The 19,858-nt window shown below is 39.3% G+C and overlaps 2 protein-coding genes and 1 pseudogene across 2 annotated transcripts in view; all 3 read right to left on the bottom strand.

Annotated features, from left to right (window-relative positions):
- Nucleotides 1-692, bottom strand: part of LOC132771175 (prosaposin-like) — a 110,910-nt gene extending 110,218 nt beyond the window's left edge. The window contains exon 1 of the mRNA XM_067466202.1: nt 530-692. Coding sequence (XP_067322303.1) covers nt 530-590 — 61 coding nt within the window. The 5' untranslated portion in view covers nt 591-692. The remainder of the gene's footprint in view (nt 1-529) is intronic.
- Nucleotides 693-5,565: 4,873 nt separating this feature from the next.
- On the bottom strand, nt 5,566-5,648 carry LOC132772406 (U2 spliceosomal RNA; annotated as a pseudogene).
- Nucleotides 5,649-5,840: 192 nt separating this feature from the next.
- Nucleotides 5,841-19,858, bottom strand: part of PSAP (prosaposin) — a 40,268-nt gene continuing 26,250 nt past the window's right edge. Inside the window, exons 8-14 of the mRNA XM_067465690.1 lie at nt 16,366-16,479; nt 15,165-15,260; nt 13,937-14,117; nt 13,623-13,786; nt 11,334-11,414; nt 9,998-10,105; nt 5,841-8,096 (exon numbers count right to left, since the gene is read on the bottom strand). Of these exons, the coding sequence (XP_067321791.1) occupies nt 8,061-8,096; nt 9,998-10,105; nt 11,334-11,414; nt 13,623-13,786; nt 13,937-14,117; nt 15,165-15,260; nt 16,366-16,479 (780 nt within the window). The 3' untranslated portion in view covers nt 5,841-8,060. The remainder of the gene's footprint in view (nt 8,097-9,997; nt 10,106-11,333; nt 11,415-13,622; nt 13,787-13,936; nt 14,118-15,164; nt 15,261-16,365; nt 16,480-19,858) is intronic.

Raw genomic sequence — 19,858 nt, 5'->3', positions numbered from 1 at the left:
CTCTGGCGTGGACTGGTCCATGAAAATACCACAATATTTGCTTTGAACTGGGTTATCTGAGTCAATGCTGCCATATATCCTAGTTCAAAGCAGATATTGTGGGATTTTAGCTGTATGGAAGGCTCTTGGCCCAAGCCAGTTTCCAAAAACACTAAACTAAAAACATTTTCCGTACAATTACAATACTATCATAATATATTTTAAAACTAGTTACAAGCATACCAAAAGATCAGAAAAAATGCCCAATAAAAAGCTCCAGAGCTTCTGTTTAAATAAAAGCTATCTGCCTGCCAATTTAGTCTCTAATATGAGAGTGTTCCAGAGGATCGGAGCAGTCACTGAGAAGGCTCTCCCTCATGTCACCAAGAGACATGTCCTTGAAGACAGGCTCAATTCAAAATGTATAGGGCTTTATAGATCATAATCAGTATCTTTTCACATTTCATGGACCTGAAAAATCCCTTATCCTTCATTTTGAGAAAGGCAGGTTGTTTGTCTTCACCAGGGAAATAAGCTACCAGGCCCTTACCTTGATAGGAAGCCAAGTAGAGTGTTATTAGCAGCAGACCACCTTTCCATAAGCCTTGCATCTTCTTGGTACCACAGAAGCCCTGAGTGCTTGGAAGAGAAGGCACCTCCAGTCTGTAATGAGCAATCCCAGGACGCCGAGCAGCAGGATGGAGAGCACACCTACACACCAGAAGTTTCACAAGTACCACTTTTACCCCACCCAGCCTCAGGTGAATGTAATTAATGCAATGTGCATAATTTGTAAGCGCAAAAGCACTCCCAGATGAGAGGTAAGCAGTTTCTTCATCATTGCAGATTCCCAGCTAGGCCAGCTCCCAAGAATGTGGTTTTCTTTATGTTTCCTGTTGTGGTTAAACAGCAAGGATAGGGAGATCCATCTTTCATAGAATCATAGAATCATAGAATCAAAGAGTTGGAAGAAACCTCATGGGCCATCCAGTCCAAACCCCTGCCAAGAAGCAGGAATATTGCATTCAAATCACCCCAGACAGATGGCCATCCAGCCCCTGTTTAAAAGCTTCCAAAGAAGGAGCCTCCACCACACTCCGGGGCAGAGAGTTCCACTGCTGAACTGCTCTCACAGTCAGGAAGTTCTTCCTCATGTTCAGATGGAATCTCCTCTCTTGTAGTTTGAAGCCATTGTTCCACGTCCTAGCCTCCAGGGAAGCAGAAAACAAGCTTGCTCCCTCCTCCCTGTGGCTTCCTCTCACATATTTATACATCACTATCATATCTCCTCTCAGCCTTCTCTTCTTCAGGCTAAACATGCCCAGATCCTTAAGCCGCTCCTCATAGGGCTTGTTCTCCAGACCCTTGATCATTTTAGTTGCCCTCCTCTGGACACATTCCAGCTTGTCAATATCTCTCTTGAATTGTGGTGCCCAGAATTGGACACAATATTCCAGGTGTGGTCCAACCAGAGCAGAATAGAGGGGTAGCATTACTTCCCTAGATCTAGACACTATGCTCCTAGTAATGCAGGCCAAAATCCCATTGGCTTTTTTTGCCGCCACATCACATTGTTGGCTCATGTTTAACTTGTTGTCCACGAGGACTCCAAGATCTTTTTCACACGTACTGCCATCCAAGGGCTTGTAGGTACCTCTTCTTCACACCAAATTCCTAGCAGTGGGGCCATGCTATAGGCCTCAACAGCTATCTCTTTAGAATCAAGGCTCCTTTTATAAGAAAGTCCACTGTGAAAAGGTTTTAAGTCCAGAATCATGCAGTTCTACACAGTAGGCTTGTTTGATTTAAAAAAAATGGTTCGAAATTCGTTTCGGATGTAGTGGTTCGATTTGGAAGTCAGTTCCGATTTTCACAGAAAGGCAGGAAATACATCCAGTCTGGTTTAAAAAGCTTCCCAGGCTCAAGACCAGAAACGAGGGGAGAGGAAAGGCAGGAAATCCATCCAGTCTGGTTTAAAACGCTTCCCAGGCTCGAGACCAGAAGCAAAGGGAGAGGAAAGGCAGGAAATCCATTTAGTCTGGTTTAAAATGCTTCCCAGGCTCGAGACCAGAAACGAGGAGAGAGGAAAGGCAGGAAATCCATTTAGTCTGGTTTAAAACGCTTCCCAGGCTCGAGACCAGAAGTGAGGGGAAGGCAGGAAATCCATCCAGTTTGCTTTAAAATGCTTCCCAGGCTTGAAACCAGAAGCGGGGAAAAGCTGAATAATTTCTGACTCACTTACTGCTTCGTAACAGAAATGGCGGAAAAAGCTTCGGAAGGGCAAAGGGACTTCCTGTTTCCTTTAAAACTTCAAAATCGCTTCAAAAAGCAAATCTTTCGAAATGTATTCCGAATTACAAAGATTCCGACCAAACCTAACCATGCCTACTACACAGGTTTTGGAATAGCAAATCCCATCAACCCTTAGAAGCATCTTTATACAGTGGTAAGGCACATGGGGAGCTCCAGCGACATCTGAAGGGCATCAGAATTCTAACTCCTTCTGTACTACAGTATAATCCATGAATGTTGAAAATGTTTATCTCACAATTTGGCCTGGCATCCTACTGAGGTGCGATGTTACCATACATATAGCCCACTCTATTACTTTCCTCTGCCAAGCTGGGGAAGCTAAGCCTTGGCAAGCTTGTTAGGTGCATATTGCATAACAGGTTACACAAGCTGTGCAAACCAGTGTAATTATGTATATTTAATGTATCCCAATACAAAGTGTATGTATATTTATGCTAAACTTAAAGCCTTGGCTTCAATGTACTTTCTTTAAAACTACTGTATATACTTGGGTATTAGCCTAGTTTTTCCACCACTTTTTTAGGCTGTAAAAGCTCCCCTTGGCTTATACTTGAATCAAGGTTATTTATTATTTTACTCTGTTATTGGTATTATTTTATTACATTTATTATGTTATTCTAATTATTATTATTATTATTATTATTACATTATTATCCTCTATTATTATTTTACTGTATTTACTATTGTTTTATTACATTTATTATTTTACTCTTATTATTATTACATTTATTATTTTACTCTATTATTATTGGAAGGCTATGTAAGCACATTTACACTGAAAAAGGTGAGAATAATGGTTTCATCAGAGTTGGATAGTCTTATCTCAAATTAGTTTTATGTAAATATTCAAAAGCATTTAACCTACTGATGCCTCAATATATTTTTTTTCTTTTATTGCATTCACAAAAATATTCAATGAAAAGTATTCAAAAACAATAATACAATTTTATTGCTCTCTTTTTTATTTTGAAATTGACCAGTAGCTGCTGCATTTCTCACCCTGGGCTTATACTCAAGTCCATATTTTTCCCCAGATTTTTGTGGTAAAAAAATTCGGCTTATATTCAGGTTGGCTTATACTCTAGTATATACGGTAGTTCACTACCACCATTTTCAATTTCCAGATTTGCTAAGCTGAAGATCAGCTTGTCACCTTGAAATGTTTCTGCTCTGTACCTTCCAAATTAGGAATGGTTATGTTTTACCCAAAACAATAAACAGATCCCTAAAGTCACTATCCCTTGGTCTTCAGAAATAGTCTTTTCTATCTTGGTATAGAGAGGTCACTATAACTGATAACTGTGAAGCCCATTGCCTGCTTTAGTACTGTTTTAATGTATATTTTGGGAGCCAGGTGTAATCATTGCATCTTTAAAAAGATATTATAGAATTGGAGAAGGTACAGATAAAGGCAGCCACAATGAGGTTTTGCTGATCTTTCTTATCTCAGAAAAGTGTTGTGGGGGTCATGACGGTGATGGGTTAAATTATGTAAGGCATGGAGGAAATGAAAGACCCCCCTTTTTTAATAATATTGGAAGTTATCCAGGAAAACTAAATAGTGGAATGTTGGGAGATATAATAATAATAATAATCATCATCATCATCATTATCATCATCATCATCATCTTTATTTATACCCTGCCACCATCTCTCCAATATAACCTGACATCCGCCGGGAAGTAGCAGCCAATAGTGAAAGGACCAAGGCAGAGACATCTCCAGCTCATCCCTTGTTTGGCTATCAGCCAGCACGTCAATGACTTAAATCTAGAAATAGTTTTATTAGATCTACAGAGACACTCGCTGGAACACCTCAGCAAGCGAGAGTTCAAAAGTGGCAGGCTCAAACCCAGCACCTCAATCCGTGGGTGATACCAGATGAGAGACTCCCCCCTGGGCACACAGAAGACTGGGCAACTTGGAAGGCACTGAACAGACTGCGCTCTGGCACCATGAGATGCAGAGCCAATCTTAAGAAACGGGGCTACAAAGTTGAATCCACGACATGCGAGTGTGGAGAAGAGCAAACCACTGACCACCTGCTGCAATGCAACCTGAGCCCTGCCACATGCACGATGGAGGACCTTCTTGCGGCAACACCAGAGGCACTCCAAGTGGCCAGATACTGGTCAAAGGACATTTAATCAGCTACCAAATTTGCAAAATTTGTGTTGTTTTTTTATCTGTTTGTTTTGTTCTGTTAGAAATGTAATACAATGTTCTGGTTGCGGATGACACGATAAATAAATCTCCCCAATGGGGACTTACATGAGGCCAAGCCAAGCAAAACAATACAATAAATGAAAACAAAACACAAACAATGGCATGATAAATTACATAAAGCATAAAAATACAGCAAAAATATAAAATTAAAATAAAATCATTCATAACACAGTAACAGTGAGTGGGCCGCATGTACAGAATTTATTCCTTTATTTATTTACTAACTATGCTTGTATACCGCCCCTCAGCCCAGAGGCAACTCGAAAGCTAAAATCACAGGGTGAGATAGGGATGGAGCAGATTTATTTGTGAGGGGAGAAACTCTTCAAGAGTGGGGTTGAGAACGGTCTTCATACAGGAGAGGAGGGGGTGTACTCTAAGGACAAACGTTGAGGAGTAACAATATCAGGTTGGTTCTTGTGGGTTTTTTCGGGCTATATGGCCATGTTCTAGAGGCATTTCTCCTGACGTTTCGCCCGCATCTATGGCAAGCATCCTCAGAGGTGTATAGTTGTATGGTTAATCACCAAAAGCACAACAGAACAGCCAGGTTTTGCGATTCTTCTTAAAACTTTCTAAAGTGGGGGCTCGCCTAATCTCACCGGCAAATGTATTCCAAAGTCGGGGGGCCACTGAGGAGAAAGTTCTCTCCCTTATTCCCACCAGGCGGGCCTGAGAATACAGAAGGGGCAAAAGCAGAGCCTCCCCCGAAGATCGAAGGGATTGGGCAGGTTCATGGAGGGAGAGTCACGAAGATAGGCGTGTTCCAAACCATTTAGAGCTTTATAGGTGATGACCTGTACCTTGAATTGGGACTGGAAAATAAACAGCAGCCAATGAAGCCTCTTAAACAGGGGGGTTGTCCGCTCCCTGTAATTTGCCCCCATTATTAATCTGGCTGCCAAGCGTTGGACAGGTTGTAGTTTCTGGGCCATCTTCAAGGGAAGCCCCACGTAGAGCGCATTGCAGTAGTCCAATCTAGAGGTAACTAAGGCGTGGACCACCGTGGTCAAGTCCGACTTCACGAGGTAGGGTTGCAGGTGGCGCACAAGTTTAGTATTGGAGAAAAGATATGGAATATCTTTTCTCCAATACTACACTTGATCTTAGCCAAAAGGCCAAGAAGCGATGGGTATCTTTTCTCCAATAACTTTGCAATTGGAGAAAACCCAACAGGATGCCTACCATAAGTGTGAAACATCCTCAAGCAACATCTGTTTTGCAGTAAAATGTCCATCGTGTTATTTTGAGTCTTGGATTGCATTATAACCAAGGAGCGACATTTACTCCCAATTCTTTTTATAGAAAAGACACAAAGCTGATAAATTTGGTTACAACTTTATTGTTAAATTACAGAAGCTTTAGTGCAACACACACACACACAAAATCAAATAGAGTGGTTGTTTAAAGTAATTGCTTATTCACCAGTGCATACCTGAAGGATGGAGGCTTTAATGCAACGAGAATGCTACAATTAGTATGGTAGTATACAAAAAAAAGAAAAAAACAACCCTGGACGATCCCAGTTACAAGCCTTGTCCAAAAGACTGTAGAATCACTTCCTCAAAACAGGAAACTGAACTCTGCGTACAGGATATAATTTTAAATAGCCAAAACAAACAATGGCACCTAATCTGAAAGATCTGACTGTACTACACAGTCCAACATCAAATATCTGACAACTTTGACAGAAAGCGGCCATTGCTAACAAGCAGGAATATTCACCCCATCTCAATGCACAAGAGTTAGCAGACATCACTGTTACTGTCAGCAGCAAGGTGAGGAAATATAGTAGCTGCTTCGTATCATATATTCATTTCCAAGCAGCGAAAGCTTACTTAGAGCCAGTAACAGACTTTTTAAAAAACCAATTTGATAAAATCATGTCAATGCCCTCAAATGCATCTAGGATATACGCAATGAAGCTGCATAAAACCATGGCTGTAATATGCACTAATCATGGGGTTGCTTTCCCTGGAGTGAGCTCTCTCCTCTCACATTTAGCTTTACTTGGTACACTATGTTTCCAAAATTCTGTTTTTCCAGCTTTATCATACCGATACAGCAATCCATTCATGCATTTGTTTGTTTTTATTCTTTTGAACAAAATGTTTAGACATCTATGCGTGTAGAAGTTGTGGGGGGATAAGAGCTTTCATCCACCACCTACAACTTTAGATTATGTTTGTCTTCTGGGGGAAAATACTTTGAAATAAGCCACTAATGGAGACAGTAAATGGCACACCCTTCCAGCCTGGCAGTGCTTATCAGTGGCACTGCCTCCACACATCCTGAGCCACAGAGCTAATACCCCCAACACATACAAAACTGTCCTCAAGCAAGTATCAAGCTCTATACTACCAGATGACATGCTTTCCCAAGCATCCAACTTTGCTCCTAGATCTATCCGGGATCATGCCTAATCATGCAAAACAGCCTAAGGTTATAGAACAAGGCAGACTCTGGCACCTCATAGCGTTGAACTGCAGAATGAGAATTGCCAGGGTGTTAATTGTTGGTACCGCAAAATGCCTCATCTATTCTTAAACCTAACTGTGGAAGTCTGACGTTTAACAACCACACTATCAACCTTGCTTTTTCCAAGCTTCTACTTTTTTACAGAAACTCTTCCCAAAAGATATGGGAAACCATGAGTGACATCCTAAGCAAGGGAAGAGCCATAGACTTTGCAGAAGTCAGCTAGAACATGCCAATTTGATTTTCCAGTTTTAATTATGAAAGTCTACTCTTTTGTTCTTCCATAAAGCTACTCAAGTCGTTTAAAAAGAATGGGACTTAGTGCCCACCGCTTGCTATTGGATACCCATAAGACTTGCTATCATTCAGGTAGGTCCTGAATCAAATTTTGCCATCAAACTGAGGAGAATGAAAAGTTTTGTGTGGCCATATGTTAACCAATTTCATGATAGCCTCGGGGCCTGTAGGATTAATTATGCTATTGCCATGGGCATATTTGTACCGCTTCTTAGGAAGATTCCCATAGAAGGAAGGATACTATTGCATTTGTCAAATTCTTATTTTTTTTCTTCTCTCTAGATGTGGAAAAACACCAATTTAAGGGGTGCTACCAATTAATGTTCACAAGGGGACATAATTTCAATATCTGTTTTAATGAAAAGTATTGACAGACACACATTATAACAAGTTAAATCACCAGTCAGAGCGCCTTTAAAAATTAGTAGCTACATTTAAGATCTAGACACAACAGTCCTGTCCTTAATTTGCTTACATTGTCGATAAGCCCCATTTCTCAGAGGCACTCAGACCAATTGACCAACACTGATGATTTCTCACATTCTTATGAACCATAAGGAACTAAAACTAAAATCAGAAATACAACGTGTGGATCCCTTCCTGAGTAGCAGCATGGCTACCAAACAATTCATAAAAAGAAACATATGATTGGGGATGATGGAGCTGTGAGGAGATCGGGACATCAAGAATGAGTTCTTGCTGGCCTAATCCTTGCCTTTTGCTTCTTCAAGAATGAAAATGAAAGTCGGCTAAAGTAAAAACTTCTTCTAGTTCCACACATGATGCTTGCAGTGTTCAACAGCCTAGAAAAAAAAGACAAAAGACGGTGAACTCCATCCATTTACAAACAGCCCAAACAAAATGACTGGAGCCCTTTTATGTTAGCACCTAGATTTATAGGGCAAAACAAATGCCAGAAACAGTGATGTATCTACAGCAGGGGTTCTTTTGTGTATTAACATCCCACCAAACACTAATATGAAAGTTGACTGCTATCATGAGAAAAATAAAGATATTTTTTCTTGAGGTCCTTTATATTTTTAGTTATTTTATTGTGGAATAATGATAATTTATGACAAGCTGATGGCTAGAGAAGATGGGATTCGGGGTAACAGTAATGTTCAGTGTTAGTACAAGCATACAAAATAACAAAGATGGGTACTTAGAGATTAGGAAAGCCCTTACCCTAGAAACCTTTAAAAAGAACCTTAAAACCTGGCTCTTCCGCTGCGCCTTTGGTGAATAGGTATAAAACCTCACACTATTGCTTAGCCTCAACGTCCTCTCATTGGAGTATACGTCCCCCCTTTTTGTAGGAAAGCTTGATTCCACAACCGCCATTTTAATGAGTCCTCTTCTGCAAATAACCTGCTTCTCCTTATCTCACTAGAGTTTTAATCAGTTTTTAATTAATTTTCTTTTAATCATTACATGTAGCCTGCCCACTGTCATTGTGATTGTGTTTATTGTAATTTTATATTGTTATGTATTCATATGTGTTATGTAATTATGATGTTGTTGTTTATTATTTGCATTTTCGGTTTTATTCTGTTGTTGCTTGGGCTTGGCCTCATGTAAACCGCCCTGAGTCCCCAGCGGGGAGATGATGGCGGGGTATAAATAAAGATTATTATTATTATTATTATTATTATTATTACTTAGTGAGAAGTTGGGTCAATATGGGACTGCATGTCATGCCTGCAATTCATCTTCAGTAATTGTTATGAAAACCCTAAATGTCCCACATAGATTACTTCTATACCGCTGGTCTACAGAAAAGAAAAAACTGTTCATACATACTGTAGAGAAATGTTTATTATAGAGTGTTTAATGTACTGTGTTTAAACTGTATTTAGGGTTTACATTAGTTGCTATGGCCTAACTGTAAGAGATAGGTTGCCATGGTAACAAGGCCTCAGAGGAGGTGGGCGGAGTTTAAGGAATAAAAGGTTTGAAAGCGACAGTTAATATTCAGTCCGGTGGATGAGACCCGGGAAAGAGGGTCAGAGTCAGTTAGGGCTCTGGGTTGTGAAGCTGTGAGAATTCAGTTAGTTCTTAGGATCTGTGAATATTTCTTCAGCAAGAGAGCTGAAGGTGTTACCTTGTTAGATTGCTTAGGTTAAAAGAATCTAACAGAAGGGGTTTTAAGGATCGCCAGTAAGAAAAGACTGGTGATCAGTGGTTTGATCCGAGTATAGGACAAACAGTGTGGAATATTCACAATAGGGAACTCTGAAGTAATAAAAGCACTTCACTAAAGAAGGAGTTTATAGAATTGTAACATCAGAAGCTTGAATGTATCTCAAACCAGCCATTTTGTAACATCAAGCCTTGTGCCAAGTTCAAATTCTCAAAACTGCAACAATTACGTTCTGTTAACAATAAAACTTGTTCTCTTTGTATTTCAAACCTGCCTCCTCCATTGCTTTTATGCTTGGTGCATTCCACACTACCAACGTCACCTCACAACACAACTAAGGATAAACAGAGACATAAACCAGCGTCTCTAAACGTATTGGTGGCAGTTTAATTTAATTTAGCAGTCTCGGAACTTCCTTACATTTTTGGTGATCCCATTTGGTGGGATTAACACCACGTCTTTACATTTTATTGGTGGCATTGATACGTGTTCTTTACATTTATTTGGTGGCATCCAGTGGGATTAGCGCTTCTTCACACATACAAAGAAATCTTATTTACTTACATTACACTGCAATGCCGTGTCCATGTTTTTACACCAATAACCAGGTCCACGGACACAAAACTCTGATCCCAAAAGGTGCTGTGTCGATTTCTCACAAACGCCAAGTTTCTGTAACAGGAGAAGGGACATTAGTTACTGCTTCATTCTGATCAAAATGTGGATTCCCACATTCCCTTATAATCCAACAATCTGACTCATTAGTAATTCTAAGGTCCAATAGGGCACTGACATAAATACTGACTGGTTGATGGTCACTATCTATTCTGGGGAGGACTTCAATTTGTGAGAAGAGATCGTCTTTTCCTACATACACACAAGTACCCTGCTCGTGTGTATGCCATGGTATGTGAAGGCGTATTTGAAGTTAGGATCTCTGCCCCTTAGGATTAGCAGACTGCATTTGCTGGTTAATGATGAAAGTTTTGCACCAGCTGTATTGGTCTTTGTGACACAGGAAGACCAACAGGGGATCCTACTTGCAGCATAGACCCATAGAGGTCACAAGGGCCATAGATGAAGAGCCAAGCCTGGCGTTAAAGTCCCCCAAAGAGAATAATTACAGCAACATGGGTGGAGGAGTGAGATGTCCAGAATAATGGATTCTAACTGCACCCAAATTTCAGGTCTGTAGTATGGGGATGAGAGAGGTGGAATATACACATTAATCAATATTAGAGCATTATTCCTGTAACTGAATCTTACAACCAGAACTTGTGGTAAATCATCTCCCTCATATAGTCTGGTTCCTTTCCAGTTTAGTTCTGCTTTTAACAGGATCCCTAGACCCCCAAAAGCTCTTTCGTTATTTTTTGATTTTTGGGCATTACTATACCAAATATCATAGCCCGGCAGCTGTAGCTGAGATCTCCCCCAAACTACCACCCATGATTCTTGTAAAGTTATTAAATCAAAACTATTAAGAAAATTAACCATTTCAACATTGGAGTTTACCCCTGCCACGTTCCACGTCCGGATCTTAATACATTTCATGACATCTCTAAGTTCAAAGGTATCTTCATTTTGATGAAACTGAGAGGGTTGTAACTTTGATACCAAAACAAGTATCAAAGAAAAACTATCTGTATTATTTAGTCACAATATCTTGATAATTCCAATCTTGTTGAAAGATTTTATTAGGGCAAGAGTTTTAGAACACAAAAACCATGTCAAAAAATAATCCAAGACAACCCAAACTTAATTTTAAGGTGAATTTTCAGTTTTCACTTCCCAGTTACAGAACCTTAAAAGCCAAAACATGACAGTAAAATGAGTGTGTAATAATGAAAGCAACACTAAAGTATTATCCAAGAATGGTAATTCTAGTTTTAGTACTTACACTACACACAAAACCAGGGTCCATCATTTCTGCCAAGAGCTGCACAACTATTGGCTCATATTGATCCACAAACTGTACGCACTGTTGATTTTTTTAAAGGAAGACATAATGAGAAAGATAATTATAGGACTGAAATACAACACACACATTACAGACCTAGAATTATTTTTTGCAGTAGATGCCATCCTGTCTGAAGCATTCATGTCCCATTAAATTCAATGGAAGGTTATAGCAAGTAGTAGGCAACCTGCTGACCACCCAGATCCTTTGGACAACACCTACTCCAAGTAAATAAGCATGGATAAGATCCAGGGATTATTAATGTATCAGGATCCAGGAGGGATGACATAGGTTGCTGTTTCCAATTCTTTAATATACCCGCTGCCCAGATTTGCTGAACCCAATCAAAAGTAATGCTAGAGCAGTGGTTCTCAACCTGTGGGTCCCCAAATGTTTTGGCCTTCAACTCCCAGAAATCCTAACAGCTGGTAAACTGGCTGGGATTTCTGGGAGTTGTAGGTCATAACAACTGGGGACCCACAGGTTGAGAACACTGTGCTAGAGCAATCTCCAGAAGAAACCTTTTAGACTCCTGGAACTTCTCATCTGGTCCCTGCCTAATGCCGTCCTCCAGAACAAAGGGAAACTGCTCACTGCAGCATCCCATTCCCTGATTCAGGCCAAAACCTGAAGTCAGGGAACATATCCTTGCCATGTCACAGGGCCAGGCCTTCATGTTGTCACTGAGATAAGACGCACATGCTGTATGACTGTACCTACATTACACAGACCACACAGACAACATTTACAAGACCTACTCAGCACTGCTGTTGTCAGGGTTTGTGCAACAAAAAGCCTCACAGGTTGCAGTGCTGGCACATGACTCCCTGCCTTGCTCCAAAGAGCAAGATGGGCGCAAATACATACAACTGTTGGCTCTCTCAGGTAACCACTCCTGCTCTAACTCGTTTTCTGACATACTGATGTGCGAGCACAAATATAAACAATTTTGTACCAAGCCAGTGAATTCTAGCAACAAGAAATAGTGTAGTTAGCTGCCTTTTGCACACAAAAATCACATTTTCACCAGAAGTTTTGCTGAAATCTATCTCCTCGCCAGAAAACATGGGGAAGCATAGACATTAATCCCATGCAACCATGTGAAACATAACCATTATGCTTATGTAGTTGCATTAGAAATACAGGAGATTGAGAGATTATTCCTCTGCTATCTGACATGACCTATTAAAAGTATAGGTCTTGTGCATACACATAAGGGATGGACATTTTGTGGAAAGGACGTTATAAGACAAAATAAGCAAACATTGCTTTTCTTGGTAGGATTTTCAGGACCCTACATTTATTTAACTCAGTTTTGATGCCACTTTATATAATCATTTGTGTGCATCAAAGCAAACGGTCAAAGCAAATAGTAACATTTTATATTCCATTCTGTCCTAAAATGACACAAGAGCTATGAGAACAATGGAAGAAGCTTCTGAGTATTGCCTTCATGAGTATCCCTAAGTTCTGAGAATTGACCTTGTAAAATGCTACAGCTTAAAAGAAATCTTCAAGTCCACACTTGCAGTGAATTGTGCCCAGGCTGAGAGGCAGTTTTGCACATTGTCAATTAATGTGACAGTAGGCAAACAAGTTTCAGCGAGTTGGCACTCATCAAAAATTGCAGGTATACTAAAAATGAGGCAAAAATTATTAAGCTGCCTACCTATCTTTTCTACTGAATGTGAATGTTAACAGCAATTTCAGAATTAGAACATCATTTCATAGCTTATGAGACTGTATATACAAAGTGACTGAAATAGTGTAAGGAGGAGACAAGTTTAACATGTTTTACTGCGTATACACACACACACACCTAGCTTAGATACAAGCAGCTACTCTATGGATTAAGAATAATTGGGAGGAAATGTTTGATATTACATTCCTGGGCTGTATATTTTAGTTCTCAGGCTTGTATCTTGCTGAAATCTAAGTCAGTTATGTTGTTTAGCTGCTGTGTTTACTCCCTTTGAACATGTCCTGCCTCTTTTCACAGAGCAAAGAAATACAGTTACATAGCAGAGAAGGAGAATATTCAAGGCCTTAGAGAAATCTTATACATATAACACCACCCATGCTTCAAAAACCGCTCATCCACAGACAGGCTTGAGTAGCACTAGGCAGAAGATTAAGTAGAGGTAAAGGCAGAGTTCACCTTTCGCACATGTTTTAGCACGTGCTATATTCTACATTTCAGTTTTTATCATTTTCTATCAACTCTTGTACCTGATCACTGACAGATTCGGGCAAGTAGTGGCAGACTCTTTCCAGAAAAGCTTCAATCTCAGCAGCAGTAGCATTCTTTGCCAACTCTTTATCTGCATAAGCTACAACCATCTTGCACACGTCACAAAGACCCCCAACTTGTGACTTCACTGGAACAAGCTTTTCTGTAAATTCATAAATGTAAAAGTATTATGTTCAGAATGCCTTCCTGCAACCACCAAAGGAACTAAAAATGCAACATTAAAAAATTAGTCCTGTATAAACTAGCATGTAGGAGACCATACTACATTGAACTGACTTATTCAAGTGCTTACCAGCAGGCAAAACCTTGCTTCCACAGCATCCCAACCTCTCACATACAACTTTTGGGTCTGTTGCTTCCAAAAGCATGTCGATAAGAGACTTCCCATAGATATCCACAAAGTCCCGGCACTCATCCCGGAATTGTTGAGGTAGTACAGAACACACCTTCTCCATCCCATATACCATTTCTTCCTAATGTGGAGAATTAGCAAGATGTAAAGTTATTATTTCTGTGTTTTAATGGATTCCTATCACAAATCTCTTGGGAAACTTAGCAGTAAAATACAGAACAATCTCAAAAACAGTGAAAACTGTTTTCAGATTTTTTTTTCAATTACAGTTGCCAATTCTACCCCCACTCCCAACCCCCCCCCCCCAAGTCACTTGCACAAGTTCTGCATTGAAAAACTGTTGAGCCCCATATCTAATAAATAAAAAAAGTTTCTGACAGAAATGTTTATTGCAATCCAAGAAATGGCAGTAATGTGGCCTGTACACTGAGAATAAGTGTACACTGAGAAAGACTGTAGTGCAGCTGTCTGAGTGTCAGCTGCATTAAGATCACTTCTGACCACAAGGTCATGAGTTCGAAGCCAGCCCGGGTCGGAGTGCGCTTCCGACCAATTGTGTAGCTTGTTGCCGACCTTTGCAACCCGAAAGACAGTTGCATCTGTCAAGTAGGAAAATTAGGTAGCACCTATGTGTGGGGAGGCTAATTTAACAAAATTTACGAGGCCATAAAAAAAGACTCCAGCAAAGCACTCCAGCAAAAGCATGCAGGGAATGCGAAAGTACTTCATCAGTGTCGCAGATGGACGATGAAAGCAACAGCTCCCCTGGCGGCCAGAAAAAGTTAAATAGCCTCTGACTGTTTGTCTATATCTGTTCTGTGTCTTTGGCATTGAATGTTTGCCATGTATGTGTACACTGTAATCCTCCCTGAGTCCCCTGCGGGGTGAGAAGGGAGGAATATCAATACTGTAAATAAATAAAATGGCCTCCAAGGTTTTGTTGTGTGCCCATCTGGCATGTGAGCAGTCAACGGACTTAAACCTCATGTTAGTATAAATTACACTTAAGCTGTAGGGAAGTTATGGCAAAATCAATACCTCTTCACTAGCAACTATATCAGATGGTACATTTCTTGGAAGGAAAACTATATTTAGGATATTTGGGTAACTATAAGGTAATTTTAGCATCCTCATTTAATAGCTGTTTCAGAAAGAACAGAATACAGACCTCTGTCTTATTGCTTTCCAGAAGACTGGTCACTTCTTCCACCATAATTGTGCATGCTTCACACAGAGAGAAAGTTTCCCTTTGACTCAGGCTGGTCTGTATACAGAATGTTTTACAAAAAGAGTTATCAGTACTTAGTCAAGATGCAATATTACTTAAGACTCACTCCACTTTTCAGTAGTGTTTTCACTCTTCTACTGCAGATTAGGATTGATAGAATGTATTAATTTAACACTGCGTTTATTTAAACTTTCAAGATTTCAATCATATTGCTTATTGATAAAAGTAAGTTTTTCTGTTGTTTTCAAGATCTGCCAAAGTTTGCACAATCAGTGAAAACACAGTCTATAACCCACTAACCTCTGAGACCAAATATTAGCAGGACAGAAGTGATCAATTTCATAGGAAACTGTCAGATTACATGACCATTAAACCAAGATTTTATTTAGAGTGGCAGAAGCTCTGATGTCACAGGGCTGTCCCACCATATGCCACCTAATCTTACTGCATGGAAGCCACACAGTCTACCATCAGTGGGTTAATGTGTCCTTTTACTTTAAAAGGGTAGAACATAGATTATAATTATAATAGTCATATTGCATTAATTCACAAATATAAAAAGTGGTCACTTATGTATATTTTTTGATAAAATATGTCATGCACTCCTTTCCCCTTATCACATTATGGGCTAGAACAGGGGTCCTCAAACTAAGGCCCGGGGGCCGGATGCGGCCCTAGCAGGTCATTTACCCGGCCCTTGCTCAGCGTCAACCTAAGTCTGAAACGACTTGAGAGCACACAACAATAACAACAATCCTATCTCATCAGCCAAAAACAGGCCTACACTTCTCATTGAAATACTAATAATTTTATATTTGTTGAAATTGTTCTTCATTTTAATTATTGTATTGTTTTTATGTGTTTTTTGCACTACAAACAAGATATGTGCAGTGTGCATAGGAATTCATGTTTTTTTTTTTTCAAATTATAATCCGGCCCTCCCAACAGTTTGAGAGACTGTGACTTGGCCCTCTCTTTAAAAAGTTTGAGGACCCCTGGGCTAGAAAGGTTTCATCCAAATGTCCCAAACTTTACTAACCCCCCACCCCCAAAAAAGCATCATAATTAAAATTATTAATTTATTATAATTTAAATGCTCACCACCCAGTGATATAAAAAACTACTACCCACCAAGCCTTACCTCAACTGGTTCTACCTTTGCTGGAGAGATGGCTTTTGCGGGCACCAGAGTTTGGAGAGGCACAGATTTCACAGAAGAACAGAATCCAATCATCTGGCAAATATCCTGTGGTTGCTGGAGACATACAGAACAATAATACACATTATTTCTTGACAACTGTAGGAGGGACATATATACCTTCTACTTTCATATATTTGAAAAGAACCAAATTACTGCAAGACAGTTCAAGCAATGCTATTTATATTTTCAGTTTGAGTTTCCCCAAGTAATCAATTAATTCTGTTGGTTCTTCTCTATAATATACCTAAACACTTAAGAATAGGTTCCAGCATCATGAGATTTTTCCACCATAAATTATACAGTATATTTTAGAACAATAGTGCACAGCAATGTAGACAGAAATGTTCTGGTTGTTATCATAAAAAAAGTATTTACTGTTCTAGCAAACTAAATAGTTACAAAATACAGACGTTTCCTTGTTTTGAAGCCCCCCCCCCCCTTCCATACCATGCTCTATTACAGATGGAACATAAAACCATTCTAGTAGAGGGAGGAAATGGCAAACTTTCCCTGATGCCAAGCATCCTTGCCAAAACAAACCCCTCTTGACATGGTTGCTATTGGTCAGGGTCACCCACGGTCAGCATAAAGGAACATTACAAAAACTGCTTTCTCTTCAGACCATATTCTCAATTTCACATTAAAAGCTTCAAGAGCAATCCTCAGCTTACATTTACAACTGAACAATAAATTAAAAGCTCCATCTATGCCAAACAAATATTGTGGTTTAATAATTTGGAGACATTTTATGATCTGAAAATGAAAACATGTGGCACCATTATACAGACCATTATTCAGTTCAGCTGAACTTCCTTACCTACTAGAGATTTTTTTTTAAAATATGCTTATCACACTTAATGATTTTACTTTCAATCCCTAAATGTTCTTAAGGTACTTCACTGCCTATCCTAACAATTCCCATTTCCTTTGTAGCTGTACTTACTAACTGCAGGAAACATTTATATACATTCATTAGATTTTGTTCAGCAATAAACACTCTGAAAGTGTTCATTTAAAGGCAATATCTTTAATGCACAGTAAAGTAATGGCCTTTGATTCACTCAATTTTGCAAATACTATAAAAGTACCCTGCCATTTCAAACAGAATGGGTCTAGATCAGTGGTTCTCAACCTATAGGTCCCCAGATGTTTTGCCTTCAACTCCCAGAAATCCTAACAGTTGGCAAACTGGCTGGGATTTCTGGGAGTTGTAGGCTAAAGCACCTGGGGACCCAAAGGTTGAAAACAACCATTCTAGATAGTCTGGTGTCTGCCTTATCCAGTACAAAATTGCTAGAAATTGTGATGGAGACTCTAAACATTTGTACATACTTTCCAAGATTTTCCCAATAATAAACACATAGATCCTATTTTTTTTCTTGCTCAAGCCAAGCTATCTATTACACAATAGATAGTTGTGTGCTAGTTTTCTGAAATTATAACAGACCATGTCATTATAGAAATTAGCTGCTGCAGACTTTGACCCTCTGTGCTTTTTCCTCCCTTAGCACCCCACATGATTGATTCTTATTCTTTAGTTTTTGGCTGTGTGGATTTTTGTATCATGATCCAGAAGTAAGATCCAATTAAGGGCTATGCTATGTTGAATAAGCTACCTCCATAATTCACAGCTTAGAACAGGCTTGCTGAATAATACACTGTTAAGATTAACTATTCTTTTTGTCAGATTCAAACAAAATGAGGACCTGTAATTAATTTAAAACTGCAGTGAAAGCTTCCTTTACAGGATGACCAGAAGAAAGCATGTGAAAGGAAAGCATGAAAATTCACGGATCACAGTGAGTCATGATTTATTTATCACTAGCTGTCCCTTGCCACACGTTGCTGTGGCCCAGTCTAGTGATCTAGAAAATAAAGTAATGAGAAAGTGTTGGTTTCCAATATATATAATTTCTTTATGCTTGTGGATAAACAGTATTTCTTGTTTTTTGTCATTGTTGATGTGGAGATTGTTTGCCTACTCTGAGATATGCAACATATAATTGTCCTTCTTTAGGAGTCCCTTTCAAATCTATGATACTATATCTCTCTGTGTCTGAATCATATCTATCTATCTATATCTATGACTGGATGGCTCTTTGTCAGGAGGGCTTTGATTATGTTTTCTTGCCCTGGTGAAGGGAGTTGGACTGGATGGTCTTAAGTATTTTCTGTTGGTCATCGAGGAAGTTTGCCCCAATTCTGTCGGTGGTAGGATTCAGAATGCTCTCTGAATTGTAGGTGAACTATAAATCCCGGTAACTACAATTCCCAAATGTTAAGGTCTATTTCCCCCCAACTCCAGCTGTGTTCATATTTGGGCATATGGAATATTCGTGCCAAGTTTGGTCCAGATCCATCATTGTTTGAGTCCAAGGTGATGTAGGTGAACTACAACTCCCAAACTCAAGGACAATGCCCACCAAACCCTTCCAGTATTTTCTGTTGGTCAGGGGAGTTCTGTGTGCCAAGTTTGGTTCAATTCCATCATTGGTTGAGTTCAGAAAGCTCTTTTATTTTAGGTGAACTATAAATCCCAGCAACTACAACTCCCAAATGATAAAATCAATTTTCTTTGAGTGATGATCTCTCCTTGAGATAGTAGGTGTCATGTGTCTAAATTTGGTGCCAATTCGTCCAATGGTTTTTGTTATGTTAATCCCACAAATGAACATTACATTTTTATTTATATAGATGTCCGAACTAAGTAGCAGATATGTCCACAGCATTGAGCAGCTATAAAAGCATGAATTTACAAAATGTTACTGCCGTTTTCATGACAAATGCTGTAAGAAATCATTTTCCCCATCTAAACTTTTAAAATGAAAGAACAGCAGAACATTATGGCTGTTTCCAGACATCCAAAGAAGATGGATGTCCAGCCCTTCCTTCCTTCTGTCGCTAGAAAGACTCATTATTTTCTTTCATTATTATTTCACATCAGTATACAACATGCATTTTTCTTTGTGTAGCAAGCCACTGCAATTCATGTAAGGCATATCACTTCAGCATTTTAAAGCAGTTCCTCATGAAATCCTCATGCAACAGCAAATATGCCCAAAAGATGTTTAGCACACTCTGAAGTTAGAAAAGAAAAAAGCTTTCCTTTCCCCATTCCACCCCACCTCATATGTTCTCTGTTAATGGGAAATATTATAGTCACAGTCACTACTAGAGCCAGCACTCAACACATGCAACATTTATTGCCAACTAAAAACCATGACAGGCGCAAGGTCTTCAAGAATCCAACAGCTTTGTGTCATATTTGGGGCATGCCAAAAACCTTCCTCACTATGTTAAACTATAATGTAGGGTATACAGGTTCCACATGGCCTTCTGTAAATTAATTTTAATCAATTGAATTTCAGAATCAGAAATTGCCAAAATGGGTTGGAAATATTGATACATATCAATTAAGATAAAAGCTCAAGTG

Source organism: Anolis sagrei, chromosome 3, assembly GCF_037176765.1.
Source record: "Anolis sagrei isolate rAnoSag1 chromosome 3, rAnoSag1.mat, whole genome shotgun sequence".
Taxonomy (NCBI): domain Eukaryota; kingdom Metazoa; phylum Chordata; class Lepidosauria; order Squamata; family Dactyloidae; genus Anolis; species Anolis sagrei.
Note: the sequence above shows the minus strand (reverse complement) of the source record. Positions and strands in the feature narration are given on the sequence as shown.